The sequence below is a fragment of the Haematobia irritans genome, chromosome 5 (assembly GCF_050003625.1).
Source record: "Haematobia irritans isolate KBUSLIRL chromosome 5, ASM5000362v1, whole genome shotgun sequence".
Taxonomy (NCBI): Eukaryota; Metazoa; Arthropoda; class Insecta; order Diptera; family Muscidae; genus Haematobia; species Haematobia irritans.
Genome location: NC_134401.1, coordinates 43539962 through 43559615, shown reverse-complemented (window position 1 = coordinate 43559615; position 19654 = coordinate 43539962). Strand labels below are relative to the sequence as shown.

At 31.7% G+C, this 19654-nt stretch overlaps 2 protein-coding genes across 2 annotated transcripts in view; one reads left to right on the top strand and one right to left on the bottom strand.

Annotated features, from left to right (window-relative positions):
- The first annotated feature begins 4364 nt into the window (after positions 1-4364).
- On the top strand, positions 4365-9293 carry SmydA-6 (SET and MYND domain containing, arthropod-specific, member 6). Its single transcript, XM_075311913.1, has 4 exons — positions 4365-4652; positions 4736-4864; positions 4936-5488; positions 8462-9293. The coding sequence occupies exons 1-4, from the start codon at positions 4597-4599 to the stop codon at positions 9233-9235; spliced, it is 1512 nt and encodes a 503-aa protein (XP_075168028.1). The 5' UTR covers positions 4365-4596; the 3' UTR covers positions 9236-9293.
- A 3681-nt stretch (positions 9294-12974) lies between these two features.
- Positions 12975-19654, bottom strand: part of LOC142238867 (divergent protein kinase domain 2A) — a 42032-nt gene continuing 35352 nt past the window's right edge. The window contains exon 2 of the mRNA XM_075310595.1: positions 12975-14136. Within this exon, the coding sequence (XP_075166710.1) occupies positions 12980-14136 (1157 nt within the window). The 3' untranslated portion in view covers positions 12975-12979. The remainder of the gene's footprint in view (positions 14137-19654) is intronic.

The following is a 19654-nucleotide window of genomic DNA, read 5'->3' as shown; positions in this document are numbered from 1 at the left end:
AATTTTGTCAACATTTTATTTCTATAGAAAATTTTGTCAACATTTTATTTCTATAGAAAATTTTGTCAAAATTTTATTTCTATAGAAAATTTTGTCAAAATTTTATTTCTATAGAAAATGTTGTCAAAATTTTATTTCTATAGAAAATTTTGTCAAAATTTTATTTCTATAGAAAATTTTGTCAAAATTTTATTTCTATAGAAAATTTTGTCAACATTTTATTTCTATAGAAAATTTTGTCAAATTTTATTTCTATAAAAAATTTTGTCAAAATTTTATTTCTTTAAAAAATTTTGCCAAAATTTTATTTTTAAAGAACAATTTTGACAACATTTTATTTCTTTAAAAAATTTTGTCAAATTTTATTTCTTTCGAAAATTTTCTCAAAAATGTATATCTTAAAAAAAAAAATTCCAAAATTTTATTTCTATGGAAAATTTTGCCAAAACTTTATTTCTATGGAAAATTGTGCCAAAATTTTATTTGTATTTATAAAAAACGTAAGTATCTCTTAGTTGGATAGGAAAATTTTGCAAAACCTACCAAAAAATCACGAATTCTACCAATCTTCCAAACAGTAAAAAATCTACAATTTTTGGTAGAATGCTACCAACTGTGGCAACCGTGTCTTAGACCCCATAAAGTATATATTTGGGGTCGAGGTGATATTCTGTCTCCATCTAGCGGAGTTCGTCCGTTTGTGCACGGATGAAAAAAAGTGTAAAAAATACTTGTTTGGAACCCAATTTTTTTTTTAAGTGTTTACGACAAATATGTTAACATTTTTTAAATATAATACGTTTGGATGCAAACATATATTAATTTGGAGAAAGCGTATAAATTTGCAGAGAATACATTTCCAACGTTGTATGTTAGCCCAGCGAAAACGGGGTAAGCAGTTCATGTAAAAAACTTATAAAAATCATGTGCGTTAGCATTTAATTTGCCCAATCCGTGACTCAACGTAATTTTTTAGTAGATACAGCCGAAAAACTTACAGCAAGAAATCTGCGGAAAAAGAGAAAGCAGAAGTGAAATAGTAAACTGTTTTTTATATTTGTATAGCCTTCACCATAGGACGGGGGTATGTTATACTAACTTTGCCATTCCGTTTGTAGCACATCAAAATATTGGTCTCAGATCACATAAAGTATATATTCTGGGTCGTGATTAAATTCTGAGTCAATCTAGGTATGTCCGTCCGTCTTTAGAATCACCTCCTGAGCCTGGTTGCCACTCGTGCCAAAAAATAATCTACCAAAATTTAAAGAAAATTTTACATTAAATTAAATTAAAATTTTAATGTTTTTTTACCGATTTTAGCTTGCGCCAAAAAGGGAAAGTTAACACTTCTACAAAAAAAGGAGAACTTACTCACCAGGGGATTATGATACTATGACCAAATACGAAAATTAAAATATTGAAGTTAAAAAAAATGTGTCAAAGTTTTATTTCTATAGAAAATTTTGCCAAAATTTTATTTCTGTAGAAATATTTGTCAACATTTTATTTCCATAGAAAATTTTGTCGCAATATTATTTTACAAAATACAAAATGTTGTTAAATTTTTAATTCCTTAGAAAATTTAGCCAAAAATTAATTTCTATAGAGAGTTTTGCCAAAATTTTATTTCTATAGAAAATTTTGCAGAAATTTATTTCTATTGAAAATTTTGCCAAAAGTTTATTTCTATAGAAAATGTTATTAAAATTTTATCTCTATAGAAAATTTTGCCAAAATTTTATTAAAATTTTATTTCTATAGAAAATTTTGCCAAAGATTTATTTCTATAGAAAATGTTGCCAAATATTATTTCTATAGAAAATGTTAGCAAATATTATTTCTATAGAAAAATTTGCCAAAATTTTATTTCGTTTTGTTTTGTTATTGTTGGTTTTTTCTTTAATCATTGTTGTTGTTTTTTTGATTTCAGCTTAAAACCATGCATTGACTAAACTACAAGTGTAGCTTAACCAACAGAGGAAAATAATGTTTGTCAAATTTATTTGGGCAAAGCCCTATAGACTGCAAGATGGTTGGATGGACGCACGTTTCGGAATTACCACATTCCTCATCAGCATCCTCTACTTGCAGCAAAACTATCAACCAATTTATCAGAATAAATTCAGGCGGTTCATTAAACCCAACAATGAACCACACTTGAACCTTCCGAAAAAAGGTTTTACATGATAGCCGGCTTATGCCGAAATAAATTCGTACAAACATATCTCTTTTCCATTCCATCCAACCATCTTGCAGTCTATAGGGCTTTGCCCAAATAATTTGACAAACATTCTTTTCCTCTGTTGGTTAAGCTACACTTGTAGTTTAGTCAATGCATGGTTTTAAGCTGACATCAAAAAAACAACAACAATGACAAAATTTTATTTCTATAGAAAATTTTGCCAAAATTTTATTTGTATAGAAAATTTGGCCAAAACTTTATTTCTATAGAAAATTTTGCCAAAATTTTATTTCTGTACAAAATTTTGCCAAAATTTTATTTCTATGGAATATTTTGTAAAAACTGCAAGGATTTCTACAACCCTTATTTCTAGATGTCATAATTTCACGTAGTCCAAAATATTTAATTTAGAGAAAATTTTGTCAAAATTTTATTTCTAAAGAAAATTTTGCCAAAATTTTATTTCTAAAGAAAATTTTGTCAACATTTTATTTCTACAGAAAATTTTGTCGCAATTGTATTTCTATAGAAAATTTTGACAAAATTTTATTTGTATAGAAAATTTGGCCAAAACTTTATTTCTATAGAAAATTTTGCCAAAATTTTATTTCTGTACAAAATTTTGCCAAAATTTTATTTCTATGGAATATTTTGTAAAAATTTTATTTCTATAAATAGTGAAGTATCTCTTAGTTGGAGAGGAATAGTTTGCAAAATCTACCAAAACTGCAAGGATTTCTACAACCCTTATTTCTAGATGTCATAATTTCACGTAGTCCAAAATATTTAATTTAGAGAAAATTTTGTCAAAATTTTATTTCTAAAGAAAATTTTGTCAAAATTTTATTTCTAAAGAAAATTTTGTCAACATTTTATTTCTACAGAAAATTTTGTCGCAATTTTATTTCTATAGAAAATTTTGTCAAAATTTTATTTCTATAGAAAATTTTATTTCTATACAAAATTTTGTCAAAATTTTATTTCTGCATAAAATTTTACCAAAATTTTATTTCAATAGAAAATCTTGCCAGATTTTATTTCGATATAAAATTTTGCCAAAAATTAATTTCTATAGAAAGTTTGGCCAAAATTTTATTTCCAAATTTGCCAAAATTTTATTTCTATAGAAAATTTTGCTAAAATTTTATTTCTGTAGAAAATTTTGGCAAAATTGTATTTCTATAGAAAATTTTGCCAACATTTTTTCTATACAAAGTTTTGTCAAAATGTTAATTCCTTAGAAAACATTTTATTTCTACAGAATAATTTGCCAAAAGTTTATTTCTATAGAATATTTTATTAAAATTTTATCTCTATAGAAAATATTCCCAAAATTTTATTTCCATAGACAATTTTAGTAAAATTTTATTTCTATAGAAAATTTTGCCAAAATTTTATTTCTATAGAAAATTTTTCAAAAATTTTATTTCTATAGAAAATTTTGCAAATATTTTATTTCTAGAGAAAATTTTGCCAAAATTTTATTTCTATAGAAAAATTTGCCAAAAGTTTATTTCTATAGAAAATTTTATTAAAATTTTATCTCTATAGAAAATATTCCAAAAATTTTATTTCCATAGACAATTTTATTAAAATTTTATTTCCATAGACAATTTTATTAAAATTTTATTTCTATAGAAAATTTTACCAAAATTTTATTTCTAAAGAAATTTTTGCCAAAATTTTATTTCTATAGAAAATTTTGCCAAAATTTTATTTCTATAGAAAATGTTGCCAAAGTTTTATTTCCATAAAAAGTTGAAATATCTCTTATTTGGAGAGGAATATTTTGCAAAATCTACCAAAACATCAAGGATTTCTACAACCCTTATTTCTAGATGTCATAATTTCACGTAGTTCAAAGTCCTCTATATACCGATGATTTTTGGCCCATAAAAATATCTTGAAATATATTTTTGCTACAAAGTTTCTAGATACCCATCTTTATACACCATTTTCGTTGATAGATGAGAACTGAGTGAAATATATGACAAAAACTGCTCTATTCTCTGAACAGATTAAAGGAAACAAAAATAGGCAATCACGAACAAAAAGAACAATTGGCCAAAAATAAGACAAAAGTAGATTTGTACAAAATAACAACGAGTTTAGTTGATAGGCAATATCCTCTATTTGTTCTTTAGAGTGTAGACAGATTAAATGGCTTCTTTTACAATTATCTTTCAAATGAAAATTCACAATATGCTTAGGCCATAGCCGAGTGTAGGGTGAAAAAGATCAAGGCACCATTGAGATACATTTGAATTTTTAAATTTGCAGTGGTCAAACGCATTTTGTAGTGATTAGATGGTGATGTTTTAGAACAACTGAACAATTGAAAAGAACTCCCACATAGTACATTACACAAATCACCGGCTAGGAATTTTCTAAGAATTTTCTATCGTCCAACAATGTCTGATGAATTTTGTAACAAGTGTAAAATCTATGAAAATGAAACCCTAGGACGGTAAGATGACAAAGAGGACGAAGGTCTTAGCCTTCTGGAAATTTTCTAATTCATTGTATATCTGTACAAATTGGTTTCTTTAGATATGTCAAAGCTACAGAGGTCATACATGCTGGTGAGACCATACTCCTGGAGAAACCTATTCTCATTTTAGCGAGTCCTGGTGATAAACGATGCTGCAATTGTTTTCGCTTTGCCCAACAGTATTGTAGGTAAGTATGCAATGGGTTTTTTCCATATGCTCCGAAAATAAATTCTTCTCTATGCTCTCTCTCTTCCCCAGCAAATGTTCCATATCACCATTGTGTCTAGATTGTCAAAGTCATAGCGAATATGATTGTAGCACTTTGGCAAAGCTAACCACACTTCCGGATGTTAAATTGGATCTATTGAAAAAATTCCTTGATACCTATGGCATGCTCAAGTGCTTGCTGTTACATGAAAATGTCGAGACCAGAGATCATTTTGAGAGAATGCTTGGCATGGAATCACATCTGGAGAAGCGGAGAAATACTTCCATATGGCAACAACATAATAAGGAAATTATCCAGCCTCTAATGAAATCGAATGTACTCAAAGGTCTGGAGATAGGTGAGCGTGCCAGTGAGGATTTCTTGCAGAAAATCTGTAGTATTTGGGATGTTAATTCTCATGAGATACGGGCCCCCGATACAGCATCGATGCGTGGTCTCTATGTGAATGTTTCAATATTGGCCCATAATTGTTGTCCGAACGCTAATCAGGCCATTGATGATCAATATCGCATGAAAGTCTATGCAAATCGTGATATTGCCAAAGAAGAAATGGTCACAAATTCTTATACGAATTTATTGTTGGTAAGTTTTCGGAAAAAGTCTTTAATTAAATTGGTTGAAAATTATGTCCAGTATGAGGTCTTAAATGTTTGTAGATCTGCCATAAGATATAAAACTGATATAATTGAATAGGTTAGGTTTAAAAGAGGAAACTTTTAACAGTTGTCCGAAAATTTTCCCATTTTTCTAGAAAAACCCTTTCAAGCTCATTTTTTCTGGAAACTATTCGTTCTTTTTTTTAAGAAAATTAATATCTAGGTTAGATTCTGTTTTCAGACGATATCAGCATATCTGTCTGTTGTTATCACGCTACAGCCTTCAATAATGGCACTATCGTCCTGAAATTTCGCAGTCTTTTGTCTGCAAGAAGATGGGATATATCGGTCCAGGTTTTGATAAGGCTGCCATATAAATCGATTCCCCGATTTGGGGTCTTGAGAACCCATAGACCAAAATTTTTATGCGATTTGCCTGAAATTGTTAATTTGTGCCGAATATGATGTGTATCCTTCCATGTTTTGGTATGGTTAGGTTAGGTGGCAACCCGATGTATCAGGCTCACTTAGACTATTCAGTCCATTGTGATACCACATTGGTGAACTTTTCTCTTATCACTGAGTGCTGCCCGATTCCATGTTAAGCTCAATGACAAGGGACCTCCTTTTTATAGCCGAGTCCGAACGGCGTTCCACATTGCAGTGAAACCACTAAGAGAAGCTTTGAAACCCTCAGAAATGTCACCAGCATTACTGAGGTGGGATAATCCACCGCTGAAAAACGTTTTGGTGTTCGGTCGAAGCAGGAATCGAACCCACGACCTTGTGTATGCAAGGCGGGCATGCTTACGCCTTACACAAAATGCAGAACTCTCGCATAAGAGATATGTTAATATTTTCCAAGTTCGCTAGTAATCCAAAGCTGTATGCCCCTAAAATTCGCTTACGCCTTACACAAAACGCAGGACACTCGTATAAGAGATGTTTAATTGATTCCTTTGTCTTCCGCATAATGACAGCTCATGCAATAGTTTTTGGAAACTTGCCTATCAGGCAGCGACTCGTTATAGTAGAGTGATATCCGCCATCTTGAAAACACTAGAGCATATCTAGTGTGCGGTGTAAGTTTAGATGGGGCCATATGTGCTTTGTGTCGTTGCAATCCTTGCAATTCTCCCAGAGGCATACCAACAAATTCTAGTTCCCTTGGAATATGCTCATCCGCTTCACAGTTCCCTGGTAGGTTCCTGTTGCCAGGCACACATATTGGGTTAATATGGTACTGCTTAGCCATCTCGTTGAGAGATTTGATGTAGTCTATGGCCTTTTTCGAGTTAAGTAACACAGAGTCCAAGGATTTTATTGCAGGTTGACTGTCTGAGTACATATTTATCTAATCCCCTACGAGGATTAGGTAATCGTTTCGTTCCAGGTCATTGGAATATACTCCGAACCCCACTTTCCCATTCAATTTGGAGTCATCGGTGTAGAAATCTATATAACTTTTATTCCCCGGGGTCTGTGTGCACCACGCCTCACTGTTGGGAATTAGAGTTTCAAACTTGTTGTCGAAAAGCGTTTTCGCCATAGTCTAATCCACTACGTTTGCCACATCTGGCATTATTTTGAAGACCGAACTGTGTCCGTGCCTTTTTTCCGACCACATCGTTAGCTCGCGCAACCGTACAGCTGATCTTAAAGCTGACTGTTTGGCCAACAAGTCTAAGGGCAATAGATGCAGCATGACATTAAGCGAATTTGTTCCTGTCTAACTGAATGCGCCTGAGATACACAAGCACGCCATACGCTGAACTTAATCTAAACTTGTCGGCTGCTGAAGTGCCGGCCACCAGACCACAACACCATATAGCATTATAGACCTATATAGGTTGTAGGCCTAACCACTGCCGAGTATAGCCAATGTACAATTTTCGGTTTTAGTCCCCAATTATTTGCCTGTTGCCTTTAGGCACCTTCTCGGCCTTTCTTCAACATTAAGCTTAAAGTTCAGCCTACTGTCCAGAATAAACCCAAGGTATTTTGCACTCTCAACAAAGGGAATTTCAATACCGCCTAAAGCTGAGTACTATGTTCAGTTTTCAAGCTGAAAACCCGCTTATTTTCACGGTTACTTTTTTTAATTTAATTAAATTATAAATACATTCATTCATTATTTCGCAAGACTTTTTATAAATATAATCGTCTTGATATAGATTTTTGTACTTTTAATTTAGTGTTTTGGTGAAAAATACGAACATAGTACTCACCTTAAAGAGTTGAGCTCAACCGTGGGAATTTAGCGTTCTTTGCAGTACATGACTATTTCTGTCTTTGCAGGATTTACCCCTTGACCATTCTCTTTCGCCTATTTCACAGTCATCCGGAGGGTTCTCTATATAATATCTCTAATTGTGGATCGGAATTTTCCCCTGGCTGCTAGAGCCAGCCATCTGCGTATGCCAACACTTTTATCCTTTCTTTGACTGGTGAAACCAAAAGAGTCTATAGTAACATTCAAAGAAGAGGTGATAGAACTGCCCCTTGGGGAGTGTTTAAATGTTTCGGTCTCTTCGTTAGATGTTCGTCTGATAGCCTAAATATCCCTTGATCAACATTCACAGTTGTCAGTCGATTTAAAGTTTGGTATCAAGCTAGAATCGATCCTGGGTTCATTTTAAAACGAGACAGCCCCAACAAACACTGGGTGTCATGACCTAGTCGGAGTTAGCGAAGACTCATAGTTTACTTCAATTCGAAGGTTTTTATCTCTATACAAACAATTTTGTTTGATTCCTAAGAATCGCTACACTATCAACTTTAATCCTTTGCGTCTCGGTAATGAAGAATACATTTCAAAGTGACTCAGAGAGAGAGAGAGAATATGCTACAATATAGAAGAGAGAAGAAGCAAAATTGTCTAAGTGTGTCTGTAGGACTCATCCAACTCACCTGATTTTGTTTGTTATGTCACTTACCCATTTTATTTCTCTTTCCCCAGGGCACAGATGAACGCCGTGAAATTCTTCGCGAAGGAAAATATTTCCATTGTACCTGTGAACGTTGTGAAGATCCAACAGAGTTCGGTTCACATATGAGCAGTTTTGTATGTGCTCCTTGTGCCGCAAACAATAAAGAAGGCTTCATTGTCAAGGACTCAACATCGAAATCGTGGAAATGTCTGAAATGCAATCATACATTGAGAAACGAACAAGTGCTGAATATTTTGGAAAAGGCCAGAGAGGAAATATTCCATTCGCAAGAGGATCTAAGACGTCTGGAATATCTATTAGTTAAACTGCATACAATTCTCCACAAAAATCATTATATCATTGTTGATCTCAAGCAAAATATAGCGAATATTCTACGATCGATAATAATGAGTAGCTTACAGAAACCAGGACGTCGTCTGTATGAGAGAAAGATACGTTTGTGTCAGGAATTAGTGATGCTATTGCATGTAATACAACCAGGTATATCGAGGTTGAAAGGCATAGCCTTATATGAAATTGCTACAGCTTCGGCAGAGTTACATCGTTTACGATTTGGTGAAAAGGAACTAAATGCCGAGGAGCTCAAGGAGCATTTGGGTCAATGTGAAACCATGTTTAAAGAGTCCATACGTTTGTTGTTACACGAACCAGCCGAGACACCTGAGGGTAAACTAGTGAAGGGTATAATGAATGAATTGAAGGATTTGCGCAATGATATACAACTCTTGGATCAACCTGCCCAGGAGGAGGAAGAGGAACATAACGTTGTTGAAGAAGATTAGATTAACAGTTTGTACAATTTATGTAAATAAAGATCGGTTGGTATTGATTTGAAAGCAATGATTCGTTTCTCTCAAATAAAGTCGATTTTAAGTCGGAACTTTACATACATAAATCTATGTTTTATCGAAAATTCCAAATAGCGGGGAACACCACAAGTCTGTACATACTTGCCATTACTGTGGATATCAATGAGGAGAATGTGTAACATAAGAATACTACAATGGATCTAGAAAATCTGGGAGTAAGTGGGATATTGGGGATATAGTAAGGTGGACGAATACCACGAAGCAATCCTACTGGTATCGATCAATCGATCACATCAACCTCCACCGTAGCTAAATTGGGGAGGTTCGTATCCAAAAAGCACAAGTGATACCTGTATTTCTAGCTTTGGTTAGGTTAAAGTGGCAAACTGATTTATTGTCAAGCTCACTTAGACTATTCAAGTCCATTGTGATACCACATGAACTAAAAGTTCCTATTACATACGGGCGTTTCTAGTTTTAACCGCTGAACCTACTCGATTATTTTCTTTTGTTGAACCAACCAGATTATTCCAAAAAAATCTAGCTTAAATTTGGGTGAAACAGGAATTCAGAGTGCCCTTCGCACATCACCATAGCCAGTAGCTGGCTTGTACTACTCCCTAATCCATCCTTTTCGCATTGTACGAAATTCGCTTCCGAGTATCATTCCGTCCCGACGTAACCTAAGTATACCTCACGAAAGCCGGATCCACATTTCTAGATAATCCCGTGCGACCTCTATGAATCTCACGTTCCTTAAATCGCCTGCTCGTAGAGACACAGGTTGAAAGTGTCCGGTGACCGAGATACGTTTCTGCAGGCTTAAATCTGTGATCACCATGAGCCAAGGGTTCTCGACTGTTATTGTGCTATGTAGTTTGCGGAATTGATGTTGATGACTGGCATTATCGACAGCGATAGTGACAACAGTAGTTAAGACACTCGGGATAGTGGAAATGTCGGATTCACCTTTGGAGCCCTTGTCGCTTTTGATAGCTCTATAAATCAGAGGTAAATTGTTAACTCGTAGACCACAAATGCAACGTATGGCTTTTCCATAACTCTCGGGACGAAAAACTTCGCGTATTTCTTTGGTCATGTCGACAAAAGTTTATGAAGTCCTGTTATTTCTTTCACTGACGCCGAACCTCACATTGCTCTACAATTTACCTATACGTGAACCTATATTAGAATCTCTGACCACATGTTAGGCTTGCGTTCGTCGACGCTCTATTACTAATCTTCGATTTAGATTCCCATTTCTCTGATAGTCCGCGAGTTCCGCTGGGAAATTACATGTGGCCTGGTTAATTCGACCGACTATTTCTTCGATAGTCCGCAAGTTCTACTGGGAAGTTACACTTGACCTGATTAATTCGACCAGCATGTATGAAGTGAGCGGTTATAATTAGCCAACAATTGGTAAGCTCATGAATATTGACAGTTTCTTATATCATTAGTAGGGATGAAAAATTACGTAGGTTTATATGGGATGCGTCTAGAGTGAGCTGGCGGTGATTCAATTAGGTTTAGCTGGGCAAGCGAAAAGGTGTCAGCTACGCTTCTGTCAATTATTGATAGGTAGGAATTGTGGCGGGTGCACTTGCGGATCGTAGTTGGGCTAAAATCACACTGGTGGCCTGGATACTTGGTCACTTTCTTCGAGTGCAATGGGCGGTGGTCGAGCTGAGAGAACAGAATTAACCTTGTAGCTTCACACCGCTTCACCTACTGTATCCTCATGAATCCTTTCAGACCTGCCTGTTATGCTACCTGTTCTAGAAAGTAAAGACCTTATGGCGGTGGATATCCTCAAATTTCCAGTAGGGAGAAAGCTGGATCAGCAAAGTAGTTGTTTAATCAATAGCAGATGTCATCAAGAATGGGCCCGGACACTATGATACAATCTCAACGCCGTCCGGAGTGTGTGGACTAGAGGATACACTTTGGGGAAATTCCTGTTTCACAATACGATTTTTTAATTTTCTATCCCTAAATTCCACGTACGACTGGCAGCCGCACAGATAATGAAGAACCCAACGTTTGGTTTCTGCCGGTAGGGACGTGTTATCGATGATCTCGAACAGTCTGACATGTCTAACCATATCGAATGCCTTAGATAGGTCAAACGCCACGAGGACACGACCTGTGACACGGTTTGCACTGGTTGAGTCCCCTATTTATGCAAGCTGTAATGTCAGGCATGATTGTTGGCGTGCTTTGTACTTTACGAAATCCATATTGATGGTTGGCAGTTAGAAAATCCTCCACAAGGCTGGGGAGGAGTAGTGCCTCAATTGAAATCGTGAATTTTTCATCCCTTCTAGTGATTCTCCAGGGATCCCCATCGTGCTCCACAGCTTCCTGTGATCAGGGTTGGCCTGTCACAAACTGTGAATTTTGCGACATACATTTGCGACATACATTTTCGACGGTATAATACGTATGTCGCAAAAGTCGTAAACCTACTGTAGAAAACCAAATTTTGAATAGAAGAAATCCTGAACATTTTTTAATTTAGTTTGACAGCATTCGCTGTGAGTTTCTGCAGAAATTTGTGAAAGTTTTCCCATGGTCAAGCCTATTTTCTTAGGTGGGGTTATATTGGACAGGAGACTGAACTTAAAGCTAAGAAAGGACGAGAAAATCCACGGTTACCCTGTACTCGTGCAAAAGGCAATAGGGGAAATGTGGGGACTAAAACCGAAAATTGTGAACATTCCTAAGAATTGAAACTTCTTCGCACATACCATCGTCTTGGATGTCATCGAATTCGCTGCCTAGCTGACGCGACTAAAGTATTTTCAGTTTGCGACTTTTGTTACTTTTTCTACATTTACGACGCGTATGTGACGTTTACAACTTTGCGGCAGTCTCAAACCTAAAAAAGTTTGATACAGATAATCTCTGCCTGTGATCGAGCCCAGTTAATATTGTTTTAGATGTTCTATTTAGCTCCATACTTCTGGTCAAGTCCGACTTCATCTAGCTGTCATTTCTAATTTGATAGACACCTCACCTTGAGGAACTCACTTGTTTACTCACGAAATCTAAACTTTCTATCGCTACACGTACTACTGACACCCGCAAAGATAACGAAGATGATGTCCTCGAACAGTCCTACTTTACGGAATCCATATCGATTGTTAGTAGCTAGAAAATTCTCCGCAGGACTGGGGAGGAGTAGTATCTCAATTGAAATCTTCTACTCTCTTTTACTGACCTTCGAATTTAGCTCTCTACTTCTGGTTAAGTCCAACTTCATCTAGCTGTCATTTCGAATTTGATCCCATCTTGGGGAACTCCTTGTTTTAGTCATGGGGGTTTAAATTTCTATCGCTAAATTCCACGAACGACTGGCGCCCGCTCAGATAATGAAGAACCCAAAGTTTGGTTCCTGCTAGTAAGGACGTGTTTTTGATGTCCTTGAACAGTCCTACTTTACTGAAACCATATTGATCGTTGGTAGCTAGAAAATTCTCCACAAGACTGGAGAGGTGTAACATCTCAATTGAAACCATGAATTTGTCATCTGCTCTTCGGACTTAGATCCCTACTTCTGGTTAAGCCCGATATCATCTAGCTGTTATTTGTAGTTTGATAGATATACAATGGGTTAGCTAGCTGGTAGAAAAAATGGAATGAATTAAAGAAGTTTCTCTTGGATGCAATGGAAAACTTGGATAAATCTGTTGAAAAGAATAAAACTAAATTATATCAAATGTTGTTTATTATTTCATCAAATACAATCAACAATTTTTGGGCAACGTCAAAACGATGTAAACAATCACTCTCCCAAGGGCAATCAACACAACGATTTAAGAGTTTACTAAGATGAGGATAGTTTTTGGGTATTGGGTATAGAAAGCCTTTAGTTGGATCCTTATAGAGATCCTCACGAAGAAATTGGCAAGCAGAATATATATTTAAATCACTGATATTATGGGCTGCAATATCATCTGGCGAATAAGCAAAACATCCAGGACATTCTATATACTCATGTTTATGGATCACTGCCGGATGTTTGGCTTTCAAGCTATCCACCACAAATATGGTATCCAAATCAATGAAGGTTAAACGATCCTTTTTGGTATCATATACCATGTTGTCAGCAGTTAAATCGGTTATATACAAACGATAAGATTGGAATCCTTGGGAAAATTTCAAACATGCCTTAATTAATTGTTTGGAAATTTTCAATTTTATTCGGAAACTGTCTCCATAGAATTTGTATAGATCTTGACCGGCATATTCTTGATATATGGTGAAACCACAAGTAGCATATGTCTTGGGTACAGGAAAATCCATTGTATATAACAAAGGCATTAATATAGGTTGTATATTTACCAGCATATATAACCACAGGGTAACTTGGGGTAATCTCATATGATGACGATGCAGGATTTTAATGAATTCATCCACAGTATCAGTTGGATGAAATTGCATACCATCTAAACGATCTTGTTGCAGGAATATACTTTTCAATTCATCGCTAGTTAATGGCCATTTCAAATGTTCTTTAGTATTGGCGAAATATTTTTCTATAACCTTATCATCAGTACCTGGAATTTTTTGCAAGCGGTTATTTCTTTTACATGAACGTTGTGGTAAAAGAGAAAGAAATTGCCACCATATGGGATTATTGTTATCCATAGAGATTTGTTGGAGAAATTTCTGACAGCTTACAATTTGACTCTCAAAACATTTGTTACAATAGCTTAAATCTTGTATAAAGTTATCGAAAGATTGTGATTTGTATTTATATGTTGTAATATCCAATGTATTTAAGGCCACTATCAGCAATAATATCAGTCGTCCGTGGGATAATCGGCGCTGGTGTTGATTTCTTAAGGGATGTGATGACGACGACAAAGCTGCAATTAAATTTATATATTTTTCGCTTAATTTACTATTCCATAACTTTCTGTATTAGATAACTTAGATTAGGTTACTATGAAATTATATATACACTCAAAAAAATATTGTCATGATGCCAAAGATTTCATGTCTTTAAAATACAAATGCGAATTTTGCTTAGCATATAAGACTCATTTCTCTGATATAAATTTTTTTCCTTGTTCAAAAGCCGATAAACTTTTCAATGAAGTCGTTTTTTCATTATAGTTGAGTGATTCGATTTGTGAATTAGATGGAACATACGCCTCCCTCTCAAGATAATCGGTTCAAATCCTAAGTTAATTTGTAATGTAAGATTCTAGATTTTCAGGAAAATTATTTGTTTAATTTTTTAAATAAACGTATGTCTAAGCGTTCAAGAAAATCGAATGAAACCATCACCTTTCATAATTTTAATCAGTCGATAAGAATACCGACACATTGATAAATATAAACAATATTTTGCATAGCTCTTTTTGCATCTGAAATACCTTCAGATTTTAAATGTTAAGCAAATCAGATAAAAATTGCAGCTTCCATGTCCTCGAAAAGTCAAATCGGGAGATCGGTTTATATGGGAGCTATATCATATCATGGATCGATATATACAAAATTTAGCCTAGCTCTTATCGAACCTAAAATGCCTCTAGGTTTCTAATATCAAGCAAATTGGATGAAAATTGCGGCTTCGATGGCCTCAAGAAGTCAAATCGTGAGATCGGTTTATATGCACGCAGAGAAGGAATATGATCACTGCAAACATGTTTCAAGAGCAAAATGTTATTTTTGTATGGTGGCCATGTAACATGGTTTTCGCAACCATGTTATTATATATTCTTTATGTTTTGGTAGATTTTGCAAAGAGGAATGATAAACTTTTGACAAAATTTTCTATAGAAATAAAATTTTGACAAAATTTTTCTATAGAAATAAAATTTTGACAAAATTTTGTATAGAAATAAAATTTTGACAAAATTTTCTATAGACATAAAATTTTGACAAAATTTTCTATAGACATAAAATTTTGACAAAATTTTCTATAAAAATAAAATTTTGACAAGATTTTCTATAGAAAAAAAAAATTACAACATTTTCTATAGAAATAAAATTTTGACAAAATTTTCTATAGAAATAAAATTTTGACACAATTTTCTATAGAAATAAAATTTTGACAAAATTTCTATAGAAATAAAATTTTTGCAAATAAAATTTTGACAAAATTTTCTATAGAAATAAAATTTTGACAAAATTTTATATAGAAATAAAATTTTGACAAAATTTTATATAGAAATAAAATTTTGACAACATTTTCTATAGAAATAAAATTTTGAAAAAATTTTCTATAGCAAATAAATGTTAAAAAAATTTCTATAGAAATTATTGGGGCCCACTTTGAGGAAAACACCTCAGCTTTCACACAAAGAAAAAAATATGTTGATGTCTTTATCCATTCAAAAGTTACAGAATTATTTCAAAAACACAAAAGCCATTTGGAACCACTGTGCAACGTACCAGATCGGTATGTGCTTCCCCAAGAGGCTTCGCAAGTTAAATATGGGCATCGGTTTATAGGGAGGCGATCACGGCTGCCACAGTGGCTAGAATTCTACCAAAACTGGTAGATTTCTTACTGTTTGGTAAAATTAAAAAAATTTAAAAAAAAAATTATAGAAATTAAATTGAATAAAATTTTGACAAAATTTTCTATAGAAATAAAATTTTGACGAAATTTTCTATAGAAATAAAATTTTGACAAACTTTTTTATAGAAATAAAATTTTAACAAAATTTTCTATAGAAATAAAATTTTGACAAAATTTTCTATAGAAATAAAATTTTGACAAAATTTTCTATAGAAATAAAATTTTGACAAAATTTTCTATAGAAATAAAATGTTGACAACATTTTCTATAGAAATAAAATGTTGACAAAATGTTCTATAGAAATAAAATTTTGAGAAAATTTTCTATAGAAATAAAATTTTGACAAAATTTTCGATAGAAATAAAATTTTGGTAAAATTTTCTATATAAATAAAATTTTGATAAAATTTTCTATAGAAATAAAATTTTGATAAAATTTTATATAGAAATAAAATTTTGAAAAAATTTTCTATAGAAATAAAATTTTGACAAAATTTTCTATAGAAATTAAATTTTTACAAAATTTTCTATAGAAATTAAATTTTTACAAAATTTTCTATAGAAATAAAATTTTGACAATTTTTTTTATAGAAATAAAATTTTGACAAAATTTTCTATAGAAATAAAATTTTGACGAAATTTTCTATAGAAATAAAATTTTGACAAAATTTTCTATAGAAATAAAATTTTGACAAAATTTTCTAAAGAAATAAAAATTTAACAAAAATTTTCTATAGAAATAAAATTTTGACAAAATTTTCTATAGAAATAAAATTTTGAGAAAATTTTCTATAGAAATAAAATTTTGACAAAATTTTCTATAGAAATAAAATTTTGACAAAATTTTTTATTTATAGAAATAAATTTTACCTCAATTTTTGGTAGATTATTTTTGGTTCGAGTGGCAACCGTGGAGGCGATACCTAAACATGTTCCGATATGATCCATTTGCAATACAATTCGATCTACATCAATAACAACTCCTTGTGCAAAGTTTCAAGTCGATAGCTTGTTTCGTTCGGAAGTTAGCGTGATTTTAACAGATGGAGGGACGGCTCAGAATTTTAGCTTTATGGGGTCTGAGACCAATATTTCGATGTGTTATAAACGGAATGACAAGGTTAATATACCCCCATCTTATGGCGCAGGGTTTAAAAATTAAGTTTTAAAATATATTAAATTAAAAACTTAATTGATTCAACAAATTTTTTAATTGAAAAAAAAAATCAATCACAATAAATAGTATCAATTAATTTTTTAATTGACTTTCAATTATTTTTTAATTGACTTTCAATTAAATTTTTAATTGAAACTATAATTTCTGTGGTTGAAGACATTTCAATTAAAAATTAATTGGTTCAACTAATTTCGTGATTGAAGACGAAAAATATTATTTTTCGTGTGCAAGTAAACATTTTTGAGTATGTACAGATCCTAAGAAGATATAAGAAGATAGGACTGTGTCCATCTAAAAAAATATCGGAGAAGTTATTTTCTTTCAAAATTTTCACAAAAAAGTTGTTTTATCGTCCCGTTCCATGACTCAGAATAACGTCTAAAACGGGTACATTTTGCAAATATTGACAATACTGTTCGCTCCCTCCCCTTTTTCACTATAAATATATTAAGAAAATATTATTTTGCCTTAAGTAAAATTGACAATGAGCCTCAATTCTACAGATCACTTGTGTTCACTTCTTAAAATGACTTCAATGGTTTCACATCACCGTTCTTTACATAAAGTTGAACAGTTTTTTTGTTCTAAAAATAACTAATAGTTCTTGGTTTCCAACCTACAAAAATTGCCATAAATATATGCCCTGCGTTCCTGAAGATTCCTTCGTAGATTATTCATTCTGCACAAGACAGTCTAAATATCTGGAAGGTAATTGTAGAACATGTTGCCATAAGGGAAGCGCGTACAGACAACAAAAAAACTATGACCACAATTCAATGGCACGAAGAAGAAGATACCATGGAATAAATTCCTGTTGATAATATACCTGACCAAGACAAAAATAAAACAGGTTCAAGGTTTCTTCTTTCAAAGACAGACACTTGGCTGAAGAGAAGATGAAGAAGAAATAGAGGCTGCAAAAAGATCACAGATGTGGCCAATACTAAATGCTTAAGAAATTAATAGGACTTTTAAGATTTCGCTCTAAACTGTTATTCATGGAGACAAGAATACGAAGATGAATGAATGCAATAAACACATGTTCTTAGGTTTAGGTAGAAATAAAAACAGCTAAAGGAAACTGTTAAATCTAGTGTAACTCGTTTAATTTGCTTTGGAAATATTTTCAAATTATATTTATAATTTTATAAATTTTATATTTTATAAATTTTGCCAAAAATTTTATTTCAACAAAAATTTTGCCAAAATTTTATTTCTACAAAAAATTTTATTTCTTTAGAAAATTTTATCAAAATTTTATTTCTGTAGAAAATTTTGTCAAAATTTTATTTCTATAAAAAATTTTGTCAAAGTTTTATTTCTATAGAAAATATTATTTCTGTAGAAAATTTTGTCAAAATTTTATTTCTATAGAAAATTTTGTCAAACTTTTATTTCTATAGAACATTTTGTCAATACTTTATTTCTATGGAACATTTTGTCAATTTTTTTATATAGAAAATTTTGTCAAAATTTTATTTCTATAGAAAATTTTTTTCAAAACTTTATTTCTATAGAATTTTCTTTTTTCAAAGCTTTATTTCTACAGAAAAGTTTTTCAAAAATGTTATAAATTGTTTTTCAAATTTTTTTATAGATTTTTTTTTTCAAAATTTTATTTCTGTAGAAAATTTTATCAAACTTTTATTTTTTTGATTTCACCTTAAAACCATGCATTGACTAAACTACAAGTGTAGTTTAACCAACAGAGGAAAATAATGTTTGTCAAATTTATTTGGGCAAAGCCCTATAGACTGATGGTTGGATGTACAGCTGTTTCGGAATTACCACATTCCTCATCAGCATCCTCTACTTGCAGCAAAACTATTTGGTTTTAAGCTGAGATCAAAAACAACAAACATTTTATTTCTATAGAAAATTTTGTCAAAATTTTATTTCTATAGAAAATTTTGTCGAAATTTTATTTCAACAAAAATGTTTCCAAAATTTTATTTCTACAAAAATTTTATTGCTATAGAAAATGTTATCAAAATTTTATATATTTAAAAAATTTTGTCAAAATTTTATTTCAATAGAATTTTTTTTTCAAAATTTTATTTCTATAGAAATTGTTTTCCAAAAATTTTGTCAACATTTTATTTCTACCAAAAATTTTGTTAAAATTTTATTTCTATAGAAAATTTTTTCAAAATTTTATTTCTGTAGAAAATTTTGTCAAAATTTTACTTCTATAGAAAATTTTGTCAACATTTTATTTCTATAAAAATTTTTGTTAAAATTTGTTAAAATTTTATTTCTATAGAAAATTTTTGTTAAAATTTTATTTCTATAGAAAATTTTGTCAAAATTGTATTTCTATTGAAAATTTTGTCAAAATTTTATTTCTATAGAAAATGTTGTCAAAATTTTATTTCTATAGAAAATTGTCAAAATTTTATTTCTGTAGAAAATGTTGTCAACATTTTAATTCTATAGAATATTTTGTCAACATTTTATTTCTATAAAAATTTTTGTTAAAATTTTATTTAAAAATTTTATTTCTATAGAAAATGTTGTCAAAATTGTATTTCTATAGAAAATTTTGTCACAATTTTATTTCTATAGAAAATCTTGTCAAAATTTTATTTCTATAGAAAATTTTGTCAAAATTCTATTTCTATAGACAATTTTGTCAAAATTTTATTTCTATAGAAAATTTTGTCAAAATTTAATTTCTA